The 16,248-nt window shown below is 40.7% G+C and overlaps 1 protein-coding gene across 1 annotated transcript; it reads left to right on the forward strand.

The window, feature by feature from the left end:
* The first annotated feature begins 4,765 nt into the window (after nucleotides 1–4,765).
* On the forward strand, nucleotides 4,766–15,387 carry hand2 (heart and neural crest derivatives expressed 2). Its single transcript, XM_056368960.1, has 2 exons — nucleotides 4,766–5,937; nucleotides 11,905–15,387. The coding sequence occupies exons 1-2, from the start codon at nucleotides 5,317–5,319 to the stop codon at nucleotides 12,037–12,039; spliced, it is 756 nt and encodes a 251-aa protein (XP_056224935.1). The 5' UTR covers nucleotides 4,766–5,316; the 3' UTR covers nucleotides 12,040–15,387.
* Nucleotides 15,388–16,248: the final 861 nt, after the last annotated feature.

Raw genomic sequence — 16,248 nt, forward strand, 5'->3', positions numbered from 1 at the left:
CTGGCTCAAACAAAAACAAAAAGACTGGTGTGACTGGTCATGGCTGTCCACAGTGTTGTTGATGTCTTTTCTAGCTCTCTATTCTTTCATGCAAGATAAGGATGTTGCTTCCACCTGGCTCCTGTCTGGCACTGTATATTCAGTGTGTCCAAACAGATGGACAGATAGATGATTTCAATGATTCCATGAGGGAAGCTGTTAAATCACCTACTGTCTCCAAGTAAAGAATTGCATGTTTCTGACTGTCTAAATGCACGTGTGCATCGTTCAGACTCATGTCTGTCCAGGGCTTTATGTCTATTGTTGACATTTTTAAGTGGGGGCTGACACTAGACTAGAAGTCATTCTCTGGATCGGCAATCTCCATGACAACATACCGCTTACGATGTCTAGGCTGCAGACATTTTGTTTTACTGTGGGAGGGATGCCCGTTGTATTCATGACCTTGTTTCAGATTCACATTTAAAGCAGTAAAAATAGTAACTGTCTCAAAACCAAACCCAACATCCAAATGCATTACCTCCACCCTGGGTCCACAGTGGTGTCGTGGAGCTGTGGAGCTGATAGTGGGAAGGCTCCCTATGATGCAAGCTTAAATACAGTGCATTAAGTCACTCCAGTGGCTTAGGTAAGTTGAGGAGCTCTTCTGGGTTTTCAGTTTACAGGGCTCCTGGTATCTCAATCAGGCTGCTGGACTGAGCTTTCAGGGCTCTTTGAAAGATTTTCAGAGATCCTTGAAGGGTCTGCAGAGGTGCAGCAAATTTCTCCAGGTGTCCCTAACAAAATTCCTATCACCAAATGGCCATTTGATTTAGTAGAAAATTTTGCATAATAAAAAATATAGGAATAATATTTCTACAGTTCCTTATCTTGGAATATTTATCAACAAAACTGATGCCCCTTGCCACCGTCAGCAAAAGGGACCTTTGTATTCAAACTGCATGAAATCTTGTGTTTAAGAAATTTTAAATGATTAAAACTAGAAATCCTTATTAAGAGGAGAGAATGATTTATTTATTTATTTATCTATTTATTTATTTTCACATTACGACAATTTATAACATACAATGTACAAATTATACAGCAGTGGGTGAAATTTTGTAAGTTGTCATTTGATCTCTCTCTCTCTCTCTCTCTCTCTCGCTCTCTCTCACTCATATTCATTCATATTCTGGTAAAAAAAAAAAAAAAAAAAAAAAAAAAGCTTCCTGATTTAATACGCCGAATATGACAGCGGAGAGAGAGTGAAGAATAACCTTGGCCGTTCTATGGGAACAAACGTGACGTTACTGAAATGTGTTGTCTACCGGCTGTGTCGAGGCTCTGCTATAAAACCTTGACACTAGCGCGGACTTCTCGTCTTGAGGAAGCCGTGAGACGCGGTCAGGGGGTCGGTCACAGTGTCAGCTCGGAGCCGGGATCTCACAATTTTCCGGGTGCTCTTTCAGCCACATCAACTCAAATCTCAAGCTAAGATGTCTGGAATGTCATTTCTCTGCCAGGCACCGAGCAGGCCAATATCACTGGGCTGATAAACATCTATAGTCTTAACATTTATTAATTGTTAACGCATATAATAATAATAATAATAATAATAATAATAATAATAATAATAATAATAATAATAATAATAATAATAATAATAATAATAAAAATAAAAATAAATTTAAGATATATTTTTCCATTTGGACTCATCAGACGTCACCTTAACAAGTTGGTGTTGTTGAGCTTTATCTCCGGTTGTCTCGAACATTTCAGAGCTTGAAGATGGTTTTACAGTTTGTTTCTTTGGACAGGGGTCTGTTGTGGAAGCAGCAGTACATTTTTTGAAGAGGGGCTGCAGAGGTCACGACAAAGCCTATAGGCTATAATGTTGTGCAACATCTCTTACGGATCCATGTTTCTTTTCGCTATTGACTCCAATTATAATTATATTTAATTAGAAAGATTTTTATTATTTACTGCAAATTTCTATCGTTTAAAAGAATGCGAAGGCATTATCGAATTATATTTAATCACATATACAAAATAGGCTATATAACTATAGGATTGAATATGCAAACATATACAAATCACAAAAAAATGATTGATATAAAAATACATCGCCGTAAATTTTTCATTTTCATACCAACAAACTGTGGTTGAAATGTGCCTAACGTCAGTGACGTCCTTATATGATTAGTGTCAATGAAGACAATAGACACTAGTGTGTGTGTGTGTGTGTGTGTGTGTGTGTGTGTGTGTGTGTGTGTGTGTGTGTGTGTGTGTGTGACGCTAAAAAAAATCGACTGATATTTTATATTTTTAACAATTAAATAAATGACTGACGTGGAGAGACCGCAGCGTCCCCGCAGCCAGCCTCTGTCTCCGTCTCTGTCTCTCTGGCCTGACTCTTTGACATTAAGTCAACTTGAACCGTGCGGATCAGCGGGTATTTGATGGCGGCAGAGGCAGAGCAAAAAGACCTAAACACCGGCCCCGGACTTTGGCCCACTAACACTCACCTGGAGACTCACCATCAGGTAGGAACCCTGTATCATATTAAACAGAGGTGAAAGTAACTGTGGTGTTTTGTAGAAAAATGCATGCACACTGATTATCTCATTTTGTAATGTTACAGGCCGAGTTTAGCTATTGTTGCTGTTATTACTGTAGTTAATGAAGAAACACTCTTAATACCTGAGTCAACACACTAACAAGTAGCAACAAAAACTTAACATCACTAACATTTCTATTTTTCACTCTCTTCTCTCTATGACAAGGTTTTATTTTATTTTATTTTATTTTATTGTGTTAACTGTAAAACCTTGACATTATACCACGGACTTTTCGTCTTGAGGAAGCCGTGAGAAGCGGTCAGGGGGTCGGTCACAGTGTCAGCTCGGAGCCGGGCTCTCACATTGTACCAGGTGCTGTTTACATAAACTCAGATTTCAAGCTTTCTGATAAAACATTAAAGTGAGAAGTTGAACAGGCTGGTCATTCTATAGGTGTCCGGAATGTCACCTCAATACCACAAGGCCCGTACAACAAGGCTGATTTACATCAATATATGTTCTAACATTTCCTCATGGTTAATTATAATTATAATTATTATCATAATAATAATAATAATAATAATAATGATAATAATAATAATTATTATTATTATTGTCGTTGCTGTTATTGTTATTATTACATTTAAGGCATCTATTTCCGGATGTAAACGACACATTAAGAAGTTAAACTGGGGATGGTCTTATAGTTTTTGGAAAGTGGCTTTTGTGGAAGCAGCAGTAAATTATTGAAGAGGTCAATTCAAACCCAGTTTGTAAAGAAACACTGTAGCATCTCAAACACTGTACATATTACAGTCCACGGCTACAGCAACAAAGCAGCTACAATATAAGAGTCTTCACATGCACAATTATCAACAGAAACTGAGCAATTCATTCGTTTTCAATGTGTCACAATCAGCAGACAACAGGTTACAGAGTGTGAGGTCACAATTCAAAAAGGGAACAGTACAACAGTAACGACAGCAGACGCAGGCCTCTTTTAATCTTAGTGTCTTTTCTTCCTTCAATAAATAAACTCAGGCACGCTTCCTGTTGTCTTCTGCCTATAAGACTTTACTGGCGATTGTACTGGACTCACTGGGAGCTGTGGTCCTGAGGCTCCCGCTCCTCCCTCTCTGTTGTCACATCCACAGTTAACTACAGGCCCGTGTCAGGTCTCTGTGTTTCCTCTTACATTTGCAGTTACACGCCTTTACGGTTTGTTGTTGGTATGAAGCGAGTCAGCGACTGTCCGCTGCCTCGGTGTTTACACCGCGCTGAGAATGTGAACGCGTAACGGTGAAGCGCGTGGGCGGAGCTGCGAGAGCGAGCGGAGCGGAGTTAGCCGAGGAGGGAGACAGATGTGAAGGACATGATTGCAACAGAGACCCACAGCGAACCGCTGAGCTGATTACCACGATAAGGCACCATCTAAGCCTCTCTCTCTCTCTCTCTCTCTCTCTCTCTCTCTCTCTCTCTCTCTCTCTCTCTCTCTCTCTCTCTCTCACCAGTTATCGTATGCGTTATGTTTTTGGCCTAAATGGGAAAAGTCCCGGTTCTCCCGATGGTCACTCCACTTTTGTATTCAGAAAGAAATGTTGAATTATATGAGGAAAAAAACATTTTAAAGACAAACAGGCCTCAACAGAAATTTGCCTAATCAATAATCTAATCCCAGTGGCTTTAATGATGGGCAGACACTACCTTTGTATTCTGCGCTCTTCACGTACACACTTAAAGAAATCACATATGCCTAATGTAGAATATTAGCATGTTCCTAATTAAAACTGGGGAGCAGTGCAGCTTCAGTGGAGCCAATAAAACTGGTGACTGTATTTCGTTAAATACATTTTAAAATGCATCATTAAATATGTCAATAACTAATATAATGATAACCTTCAATGCAACAAACAGCAGGATCATCTCACTTTACTCTTGACCTTGTAGCTAATGGTTGCGGTGTATAGGCGTGAGCGTGGCCTGTGTGTGTGTGTGTGTGTGTGTGTGTGTGTGTGTGTGTGTGTGTGTGTGTGTGTCTGCGCGCGCGCGCCAGCAGGTCTATTTAGCAGGCCCATTGACAAGCTAACAGATCCTGCAGACAGGGCCAGCAGAGGGAGCGGTGATTCGCCATTGGCTGATGGAGGCTGTGACGTTGGTTTCTCCTCCCCGGTAGTAAAGATGACGTAGTAAATCAGACACACACTCTCTCTCTCTCACATACAGACAAGTTGGCTTTACAATAGCTCAGTATCAACTTGCCAGTAGTGACCCAGTGACTGGCCAGACTGTTCCTGCCTTGCCAAACGGCTCTGAGGCTGACAGCTGCTGACTGCCGCACAGAGAGAAGATGAAGTAGCTACAGAGAACAACAAGGAGGACAGTTTCTTCAGGAAGAGGGAGTAATAAGCGCTGCCTGCTGTGACTTTATAACGAAAGGGAGAGGGAGAGGAACAATGTCCTAGAGGAGGAGGAGTTGTTTGGACAGAACTGAACGGCCTGCAGGGCCACTACTGACAGGACGAGCCGGTCTAGCCTACCGCTGCGCGCCCGTGACGGTCGGTATTCCAGCTGTTTCTGTGGGGAAACCTCTGGGGAGATTACTCAGGATGCAAGCATCAGCTCTGGATAACCGTTAAACGGCGAAGGCAAAAGCCTACAGCTGCAGCATCCGAGAAAGACCGGTGTGCGTGCGTGCGCGCGCGCATGCAACAGAGCGTGTGTGTGTGTGTGTGTGTGTGAGTGCGTGTGTGTGCGTGAGTGCGTGTTTGTGTGTGTCACCATGAGTCTTGTGTCGGGCTTTCCTCACCACACGGTCATGCACCACCACGACAGCCATCACTACTCCCTGCACGCCGCCACGGCCGGTCGGTGTCACGAGGAGACCGGTGCTCCTCCTTACTTCACGAGCTGGCTCATAAGCCACGCGGACATGTCTCCCACTGAGTACAGCCTCGCGCCCGGCTACAGCCCAGAGTACCATGGCAACAGCGGCGGCGGGTCTACGGGCGGCCTGGATCCCCACCATCACCATCACCACCACTACGGACCCGGCGGCTTGGTTCCAGGGGCCGGCACCATCTCAGTGAACGGAGCTACGGTCGGTATGCACCACCACCACCACACACACCCCCGGACGGTGAAGCGGAGACCCACGGCCAACCGTAAGGAGAGGCGGCGGACCCAGAGCATTAACTCGGCCTTTGCGGAGCTGAGGGAGTGTATCCCCAACGTCCCGGCCGACACTAAGCTGTCCAAGATCAAGACTCTGCGGCTGGCCACCAGCTATATCTCCTACCTGATGGACATCCTGGACAAGGACGGACAGCACGGAGACACGCAGGCTTTCAAGGCCGAGCTGAAAAAGACAGAGGCTCGGGAGGAGCGGAGGAAGAGAGAGGCGGTAAGAGCGCGTAATGATTATCAGCTGAAATGAGATAAATGCTGTTTGTCCGCACAGAGCTTTTATAATAAGAGCACAAATAACTTAATCATATGTTAGCCACTCCTTTTTAGCTGCATGACCGTAACAGCCTGGACCTATAGTCCCCGCTGACATTAGCCAGTCTTCCCTCTGGTTAGCTGGGTGAAGCCCTTTAATAAAACAACACTGGGATAGTCTAAAGTTGACTTTAAGACCCGGAGAGCAACAGCTGACCGACCTGCAAACATCTTCTGTCCATGAGGTCTAAAGGCAGCGTAAGAGGAAACAGCCTACATTAGCGCGCTAACATAAAAACTCTGTAGGCCTGTATTTATTGTGTTCATTGTTTTTGTCATTGTCTCCAAAATCCATGTAAAATGGTGTAAAATCAGGTGGTAGAACATGAAACGCCTTGAATTAAAAAATGTTTTTTGAAACATTTGATTTCAGATCAGCGTCACGGGGCAAATTCCTTAAATGTAACTTTGATCAACTTTAACTTCAAATTGTACTTGTGTTGTTTTGTGTCTTATAGGCTGGCTAGAGTTTTTTTTTCTTATATAATGAGCAGCTTGAACAAATGGTTAAAAATAAATAAAAATATGAAATTATAAAAAAAGTAATAGTATATGATGCTGCTTCGTGTATTTTATATCAACGGAATATATGTAGGATCCTGCACGGCTGTTTTTTTGTTTTTTTTTACATTAACATTTGCGAGATTGCCGCCACGTTTCTTTTCTGTCTTCTCTATGATCTGTAAATATTTTCTTCATCATGACAAAATGCCATAATAAATAGGGTTTGAAGCAGCAACTAGCCAAGGATATTTGCTGATTGGCTGCAGCCTAATCTAGTTTACTGAGGAGAAGATGAAGACGGATATAGGCCTTAAATTGTCAGCTCTCAGTACAGGCCATTTTACACTTGGTGCCAGAGCAGTAAGACGATGCGATTCATAATAGAGACCAACACAGGAATGTCAATCAGGAAACCGTTGGTTCTAGAAGGTTTTTTTAATTTCGCCATGGTTATATTAGAATCCTGTGTAGGCCACATAATATACAAGTACCCTACCTGCACCAGTCCTCTGTGGAGACATCACTGTGGACCCTCCAAAGATCATTATGATCTACAAAATCAGCTTCTGTTTTTATTCCATACAGTGTTGAAGTGAGAGAGGAGGCCAGAGAGCTGGAGTCTAAACTCAGCTAAAAAAAAAGTAAACAACACAGGCTTTTCCTGTGAAGGAATTACACACACACACACACACACACACACACACACACACACACACACATAGGCTATATATACATTTAATGGAGAGTAATCTTATAGCTCAATTTATTTGGGGGGAGGAATTTAAAAATCCTGTCGTGGAGCACATGGGGCGCCTGCTAAAGAGAGTAAACAGTAAAATGTAGAATGTAAGTGTTTACCCGTAGTTGTAATGGATACTTGACTTCTTAATCATACAGTTGAGCCATATAAACAGTCTAATGGCTGGTCTATGGTCCAAACCAGTTTCCTTCCTCATCCACCTTGGGGCCGTGCAGGAGGGCCAGGTTCAGTCACATAGAGCCGCCACTATTACTCCCAGTGCTTGATGGCTTCTGCTCTATCGTCCACATCCTTCTGACCTCAGGTCTGCTCTACGCTGCTCCTTCAGCTTCCAGGGAAATGTTTGGCACATCCAAGAGATTTACAGATTTTTTTTTACATACATCTACACATGCTCTCTCAAACACAGTAGCCAGTGTTGCTGCTATTTTATTTTATATTTGAGTTATTATCCTCTTTATGATCACCGGCTAAAGGTCGTGATTTATGATCTTTTTATTTACCACTAACAGATCTAAGCGTCACGCCGTTCATTCTACATGCTCTGACAAAAAGTAGCTGCCGCACATTTATTTCATGATATACGGCTACATCTTCACCACCACATCTTCCGACAACAAGCTTTAAATTATATGTAGAAAACAAACAACACAGAGCAAGTCAGAAGAAGAGGAGGGAATAATGATTTCCAGTCTGCAGTCTCAACGTGCTGCCTATAGGAAGTGTTGTGCATAATGGGAGCCAGAAAGACATTTTTTCCTCACATTTCAAACTGCAATCACTAATAGGAGGATGTTGTCCTACTAATAACTCATGTCAAGTCTTTCTTGAAACTGCACTTCACACTCTCCTGCTACAACTGTTGAAAAGAAAATTATTAAGACGAAACATTTATTAGAGAAGTAATTGCAAATGAGTTTGATCCTCGTTGTTTTAGTTGCTCATGCTTATGCAGATTTTGTACAATTCCTAAGATTTTTTTTTCATGCACATTGCTGTACATTTTTTTTTTTATCACTGATTAGAGCTGTGCCTTAATATCAACTTATGGTCTGTTTGGTTTGTTGTACAGTGGGAAGATCTGTGGATCCAGACTTATTTTAGCTCACCCTTTGAATCCATGTTTTTATTATATTTGCTCTATTTTTCATTTCATCTTGACTTACGTAATTATTTTTATCACAGTGCAGCAGCTGATTACAAATATACATTTGGATCATTATTTGAAATAATTTTTTATAGGAAAGGTTTAAGCTTTAGTGAATGACAGACCTGCATGTTCCAGCACAACCTTTCATTTTGTTGCAGTGTTTCATCCTTTAGGAAAAGAAACAGTTCATGTTGCTGTCTGTATGTCATTGTGGTTGTGTGTGAGTAAGTGTGCAGGGTAGAGAGAGCTCAGGCAGTGGCTCAGTGTCTCCTAGAAATGACGTTTGAATACAACTAAACTGGAAGAGTAAATAGGTTTTGTAGGCGACGTAATGCGATATGCAGCCAAGCAGACTAACAGTGTCTGGACCTCTGTCGTGACAGATGAGTGGGACGTTCAGAAATCCTTCTATGAAGTGGTGCACAAATAATAAAACACTGACCAAACCCCTATTAGGTTGATATAAACATGAGGTGTGTGGGGTTGTAGATAAAAGAGCCAGTGGCTGTGAGCGTGCTCGGGTTTTTAGCGAGCCCTTCAGCTGAAGTGAGGAGGCAGATGACGAGCAGGCTACACGGCAGAAAGTGATAGTGGTTGTGACTCATTCAGTCGGAATAACATTTTAAGATGTTTAGATGTTTAGCAAACGATTATGTGACATTAAAAAAAAATGTTATAATGATTTTATAATCTGCTTGTAATTCATAACGGTGACGTATCGTAGTGGAGGCTGAAGATAAAGCGTGTGCTCGTGTAAAATCACAAATTCTTTATTTACAGATCCAGTTATTATTTTATCCACATGCATTTTTTTGTTTTCATTTGTGTTATCTCTGTGTTAGTATTTTTAATATTTGATGACGTGTGCTAAAGAAACGGCCTTTCCGAGGCTTTGCATGTCTGTGCGGTTTGCGCATTATTTAATTCCGGACACTTTCTGCTGCTGGCAGCGCTCGCATTTTATTGGACCTTGTGGTTTTATTAACACACCTGGACAGAAATAGTGAATGTGTCAGTTCGATTTTTAGGTTTTTATACTTGACCTGATACTTCAACGTTTTTGCCTTTTTTTTTTTCTCCGCAGAGAGAGAGAGAGAGGAGAGAGAGAGAGAGAGAGTCAGTGTGACTTCAAAGATCTGGCAGTTTGACGCGAACTGTCTGATCTTTTATTAGCAGCCTACTACACGCACATTTCTGGACGAGCACCAACGTTTAGAACCTCAGAGCTCTCCTTTATTAAACTCCTATCATCTTCTTTGTTTTTATTTCACTGGTAATTATACAGACTATTGCTAATAAAAGAGCCACTTAAAAGTTGAATTTACAACATATTGACAAATAAAAGCAAAAATTGCTCAGTGAAAATCTAAGCACGAGCAGGAAAATGACACATTTAAAAAAAAAAAGCGAGTTTAAATGAAGTCTATGAATAATATAAGTGAAAGCGGCAGCTGTCACAGAAAATCATTTAGCAAGTTTTGAATGATTGTGGAGCTCAGCCTCAGCCCGGTGCGGATCATCTGTCCATGTGAGATGACCGCGTTAAACTTCCCTCTGCAAAGTAAGAAACGCCAAATGAAAGCAAATGGTTGTTGTTTCCCGCCTCTCGCGCTACACTGGATGGATGGTTTCCTAGTGGATTACAGAGTGTTTACCGACCTGAAGGCTGGTTTACCGCTCCAGAACTGACATATAGCTGAAAGCAAGGCGACACATTTCCATGTAGTTTGAAAACGATGAGTCGGGACAGGTGTAAATCCTGGAGATCTTCTTTCAGCCGTGAATACATGGACTGAATATGGACGAGCAGGCCCACATTCAACACTGTGGGAATATAACAGGTCGCTTCCACTGTGTCATCAGACCACACTCTGACACTCAGACTGACGCCTCCAAGTCAATCATCATTTTCACTATTCTCCAGACATTAAGCTGCACATTGTCCAAACAATCACTTGCCGCAGCAGTGAGTGGAGAAATATTATAAAATAATAATTAGTTCATGTCCAGCTCGGCCTGTGCTTGTGTTACTGAGGTTATTCCCGCCTAGAGCGCCTTCTCTTATTTTGTTTTTAAACGTTGTTTCTCACTTATTATTATTATCATTATTAATATTGGTATTATTATTAATATTATAAGTATCATTATTATTATTGTTGTTGGTGTTGTTGTTAAGTAAGAAACGTGAAGGCTACACTCTCTCGGTAGAGGGAGTTCGACAGTAATCCAAATAATCATTAATCCCTCATCTTTAAAGATACAACGTGTGAGCACATTTGTACATGTATATGTGGAAAAGGAAATCTGCATAAAAACAATATATTTGCTATAGTGTTTTCTAAATTATATTGATTTATTTTCAATTAGGCTAAATACTGTTTCTGGAACAGTTGTTGGCTGATGGAAACTGCAAGCTTTAACAATTAAACATGCAGAATCAAAATAGATTAAATACACTGACAATAATAATAATAATAATAATAATAATAATAATAATGAACATGATAAATAAATTAGGCTAATACATATGAGGTGGTTGCAGCATTAAACATTAAGAGCTATTTCCCTTTGGTTAATGCTGAAACATTAAATCTTATCAGGGCTGCATAATATGCCAAAAAAATAAAATCATTTTGCAATTATTTTGGCAGATATGTGATTTCAGTTAGAATGTTCCTTTTTTTCTTTTTCAATGATATAAATATAAAAATGATGATGATGTGATTTTTGTTGGAAACATCTGGAGGTTAGGATTTGTAGTCCGGGGCATCTCTGCGGAACCACAACACTTATGGTGCTAACAATGCACGACAATGTTGTTACATATTTTACCTTTATCAAAAAAAAACCCCATATATTTCCATAATTGTGCAGCCCTAGTTCTGAGTGTTTGACGTGTTTTACAGCGAATAAATCCACATGAGCAGAACATTTTAGTTGAGTTAGAGAATATACCTGAACACCTGGGCCACTCGTGGGTGACTCAGTCTGATTTCTGTTCAGTCCTGTCGCTTTGAAACACCCAGCACATGACGTCTGGAGTACAGCAGCTTTATTTCCTTTCTCTTCTTCTCTTTCTTTCTTTTTTTTTTTTTTTTTAAATCAAAACACACTGTTGATGTGTCATGTTCCCATTTTGACTGTTGTATATTAATGCATATTCCAACACATCGTTACACTACAAACACACTCGTGCTACAAAGTGGAACATGAAAACCAACAGGTGCTCTCATGCGTGGTGAATGAATCTAGTTATTTGAACGTGGAATTATTTCTTCATCTGTATTTTTTCATTTGTGTTTTTAAAAAAAAATGTGAAGACAGAAAAGTAAAACTGTTTCCATGGTAACAAAGGCCACTGTCAATCGCTTATCTAGCTTTATTTTCTATCTCATAAAATACCGATATGAAAAAAGTTATAATGATGAATAAAATACAAATGTATGCGTCTGCAGGTGGAGATCCCTAAGACGACTTCATCATCATCACCTTCATTCTCATCGTTGTCCTCCTCATCAGCGGGCGACAGGAAGAGTAAAGGACGGACAGGGTGGCCTCAACATGTCTGGGCTCTGGAACTCAAACAGTAGCGCCTCCCCTCCCTCCCTCCCTCGCGCAGGTTAACAGCACTCCCTTGCTCCTCCGGCCTTGTCCTGCAGAAGAGTGATGGGACAGTACCGACCCGCTCTGATGAACTGTAATGGCTGCCATCATCGTATCTCTGGACCTTGAGGCTGTCAACTTCCCACAGAACAGTGGACGCTGTATAAACTTTTATAGCTGTGTTCACTTTTTTTTTGGAGTAGATTTATAACTCCCCCACCTTTCATCAGCAGAGACGCTTTCCGTGGCTTTGTGCTGTGTAAGGGTTTGACCTTGAACCCTGATTTCCTCTTTAAAGTTTACCTCGAGAAAAAAAAAAACCCCACTAATCACAGATTCCATGCTCTTTTTTTTTTTTTGATTGAAGATTTTAATAGAAAAAACATTTAAAAACACAAAAAATAGAAATATTTACAGCTTCACCAAATATAAAAAAAAAATCCCAATCATCATTTCCCAATAATTCAAAATAGCCTATTTGATGTGAGTGGAAGGCTAATTTAAAATACAGTAAATGTCTGTGGACTTGAACTATATATATATGTACGTTAGAGACGGACCAGCTGGGTGGGGTCAGAGGGGTTAAAATAATATATTATCTGTAACATTTGACCTCGTGAATCAATAGGATCCACTGTTACATTCATCACACATCCAACTTAACCAGCTTTGCTCAAGTTACTCTCCCTGCCTCTGCTCTCCTTTCAGGGAGCTGACAGTCTAATGAAATAGGTGCCATTTAGTGGATGGGATGTATGCTGATTTAAGAGTGGTCCATGGGCTCTTAGGTTCCAACACGTGTACCCTGCCTCTGAGAAAAGTAGTTCCTGCCACTGCTGGAGTGTGAACGGAGAGCGGCAGAGTCTCTCTTCCTATTGAGGGGAAAACAGAGTTGGGGACGTGCAAAACCATTTCTCTCTCTCTCTCTTTCTCTCTCTCTCTCTGTCTCTCTCTCTCTCTCCCTCTCTCCCTCTACTCAAATACTCAAAACAACCCAGCCCACCCCCCCCCCAACCCCCACATACTCACACACACACGGGGTGTTGACATGCGCTCTGATTTATTTAATGGAATATATTATGTGCAATGTGGCCAAAGACCAAAACAGACTGACAACAGACATTTACTGAGTTTCATTGAACAACAAGGTTTATGGGTTTATGGTTCCATCTCTCTCTCTCTCTGTCTCTCTCTCTCTCTCTCTCTCTCTCTCTCCCTCTCTCCCTCTCTGTCTTTTCTCTTGCAACTTTGAATTGTAAATGTAGTGACGTCACAGTGATGATGAAGTGTCCATGTTGTGGTGTGGAAAATATAGTGGGAGTCTAAATAATACTTAATGTGGGATGTAAACATTGTCATGAATTGAATAAACCACCACCTGGTTACATGCTAGTTGATGCAAACTGGGTTGATTTCTTACTTTAAGTCGGTCGTGCAGTTTTCTGTTCACATTCATTTAGGTTTGAGAATGACTCAGAAATCAGCAGGTTATGTTATCCACAGCAACTTCATGAGCATTTAGGAGGTAAAACACTTCTCTGTCAGTTTTGTGCTGATCCGGATGTAAATAGAACTCTCAGTTTTTAAGCTGAAAAGAAATACTTTCAAGTCGCAACAAAAACTGACACTAGATTTAAAACTGAATTTTCGACAGCCGCACAAAAAATAAATCATAGTCTACATATCGAAAGGACAAACATATTTTTAGTTGTCATATTTTATAGGACATTATTGGTGTGATTTAGATTATCCTTCGTTGTCTCCTTGTGATTTCCACATTCACCACTTTTTAAAAGGCCATATTAAATTTAAGTTATATTCACAAATTAAATTCAAGAATTTGACTCAATGACAAAAAATATTTACTTTCTAATATAACAGTTGCTGTATTAGAAACTGACAATAACTGAAAAAATGATTTGTAATACACAGACCCAAGATGACTAATCATAAACTCAGCAGTGGATGACCTTCAGCAGATATCGCTCTCAGTCCGTGAGCACTGATGTTGTATTTGTGTGAATGTTAAATGTGAATTACTCTGAACAGCAGGTGGATTTGTCGCTGTTTTTTTCCGCCTGTGGTGACACACTTCTGTGATCTGTGACACCAGCAAGAAAATATGAGAGTCAAACATTCTCACATCCCGTTGAATAATGATCAGGAGGCCGGAGCGAAAGGGTCATGGTTTCAATCTTATCGGTTTTTCTGTTAAAATATCTGAAATATGTCACAGCATGGGTTGAACTCGTCCCATCACTTTGCTCTATCTAAATGACGGCTGCCATTAAAGCCTTTCTATTTTTACAAACAATAGGCCGAGATCCCTGTCGGTCCTGCAGAGGCTTCATCATGTTTCTGTGGCAAACCTTTGTGGCGCCTTTACTGTGGCACGTTGGGCGACCCACTGCGGCTGATGTGCGAGTCCTCAAAAATGTTAACAGTCATGTGGAGAGTCTTCATGGTCAAACTGAGCTTCTTCATTTATTCTGCTACATTTCTCTGGTGCCGGCAGGGTTAGTTGTTGAGAAGACCATGAAGGAAATACTAGGGAATCTTCTTGTTTATAGCAATGCTGGTTGTTCCTATCACTAAGCACTGCCTAATTGTATACAATATATCGATAACTCATAAACTTAATGTGGAGAACGATGATTCACTACATACACACTGTTTTCCACCAATGTAAAGTGAGTATATTTGCAGCTCTAGTTATAAATGGATGTGTATTTAGCATGATTTATGAATTAAATATAAGTTTCTACGTCCTGAGAAAATAAAAATTCCATATACTTTGATTTGTTTTATATTTGTGGCAAATAAATGATCCAAAACTTGTACCAGTCAAACACAAAAACAAATAACTGCCCGACTATGATTTTTGTCATGTTAACAGCAGGAACACCGGCACGCTTTCAGACAACCCCATAGAACAGTTATTGACATGCTGCGTGCTCTTAACATTACCAAGGTATCTGATGGAGCTGTCAATCAGCTGTCCATTGATCAGGCCTTATCTGGCATCCAGGTCGGTATGCTGATAGGAGACGGGGAAAAAGAGCTTGAGAGGATAAGTCTCGTTCTGACAAAGACTAGCACGAGATGTAATGGCCTGAGTCTGGCCTCGGGTGAAGACAGGAGTGCAGATAATTAGTGAGAGAGCTGGCGTCAGACAGAGATGACCTCACAATGACCGGGACACAAACCTGCACACGCACACACACACACACACACACACACACACACATAAATACCCATGCACCTACCAAAAAGTGGAGTGGAAATAACAATCAGCCCGGGACTTTAGACCTGGACTGGCCCATCGAAACCCTTACAGCCCCTGTAATAAACAAAGGTTAAATTAACCATGATGCTTTGCTTTGTATAACAATACATGAAACAGAAGCATCAGCACATGATTATATTTGTATAATTTCATAATGTTGTTACAAAACATTACATGTTGTTATAATAATAATAATAATATAATAATGATTATATGATGATTATATTGCTCATATATTTCATATTACAGTCCACAACTACAACAACAAAGTAGCTACAGTGTGAAAAATGACCATGTAACTGAGTCAACAGTACATTGGATGTCTCTGTAATAAAATTCTGTATGTTGGAGGTAATCACAGAATTTCTAGTGAAACCAGAAAACAACACAACGTATATTAAATAAACTCAGCAGGTTGTTTTCTGCTGCTTTAAAACTTGACTTGTGTTTGTACTGGACTCACTGGGAGCTGTGGTTCTGCTGTCTGCACTCACTGCATAGTGTAGTCAGCTCGGGAGGGAGATGGTGGCCACAGTGGGACATGCAACCTGCCCGACTGGGCTGATCAACATCCATAAAGTAATATCTATATCTTGATCTCTCCATCTCTCGCTATTTTCTCCACCCCTCTCTGACACTTGATATTTTGGACATTAGCATTAGCAGGCAGGGACAGATGGAATAAAGTAGTGTCCACACACAGAGCCTCACGTCTCATAGCCAAAGATAACATCTCCAACAAACACAAACTGAGAGCTCAGATCAGCTGAGTCTGTTTTTCAGCCTTTCCCTTCACTACGACATCAGCTGCGTCCAGTGAAACTGTAGCAGGTCCATAAATTAATTATTGGATAATTCAAATTCAAATTGCATTTATCAGAATTTTTTTTTATCCAGCTCTATTATCAAA

The sequence above is a fragment of the Seriola aureovittata genome, chromosome 3, assembly GCF_021018895.1.
Source record: "Seriola aureovittata isolate HTS-2021-v1 ecotype China chromosome 3, ASM2101889v1, whole genome shotgun sequence".
Taxonomy (NCBI): domain Eukaryota; kingdom Metazoa; phylum Chordata; class Actinopteri; order Carangiformes; family Carangidae; genus Seriola; species Seriola aureovittata.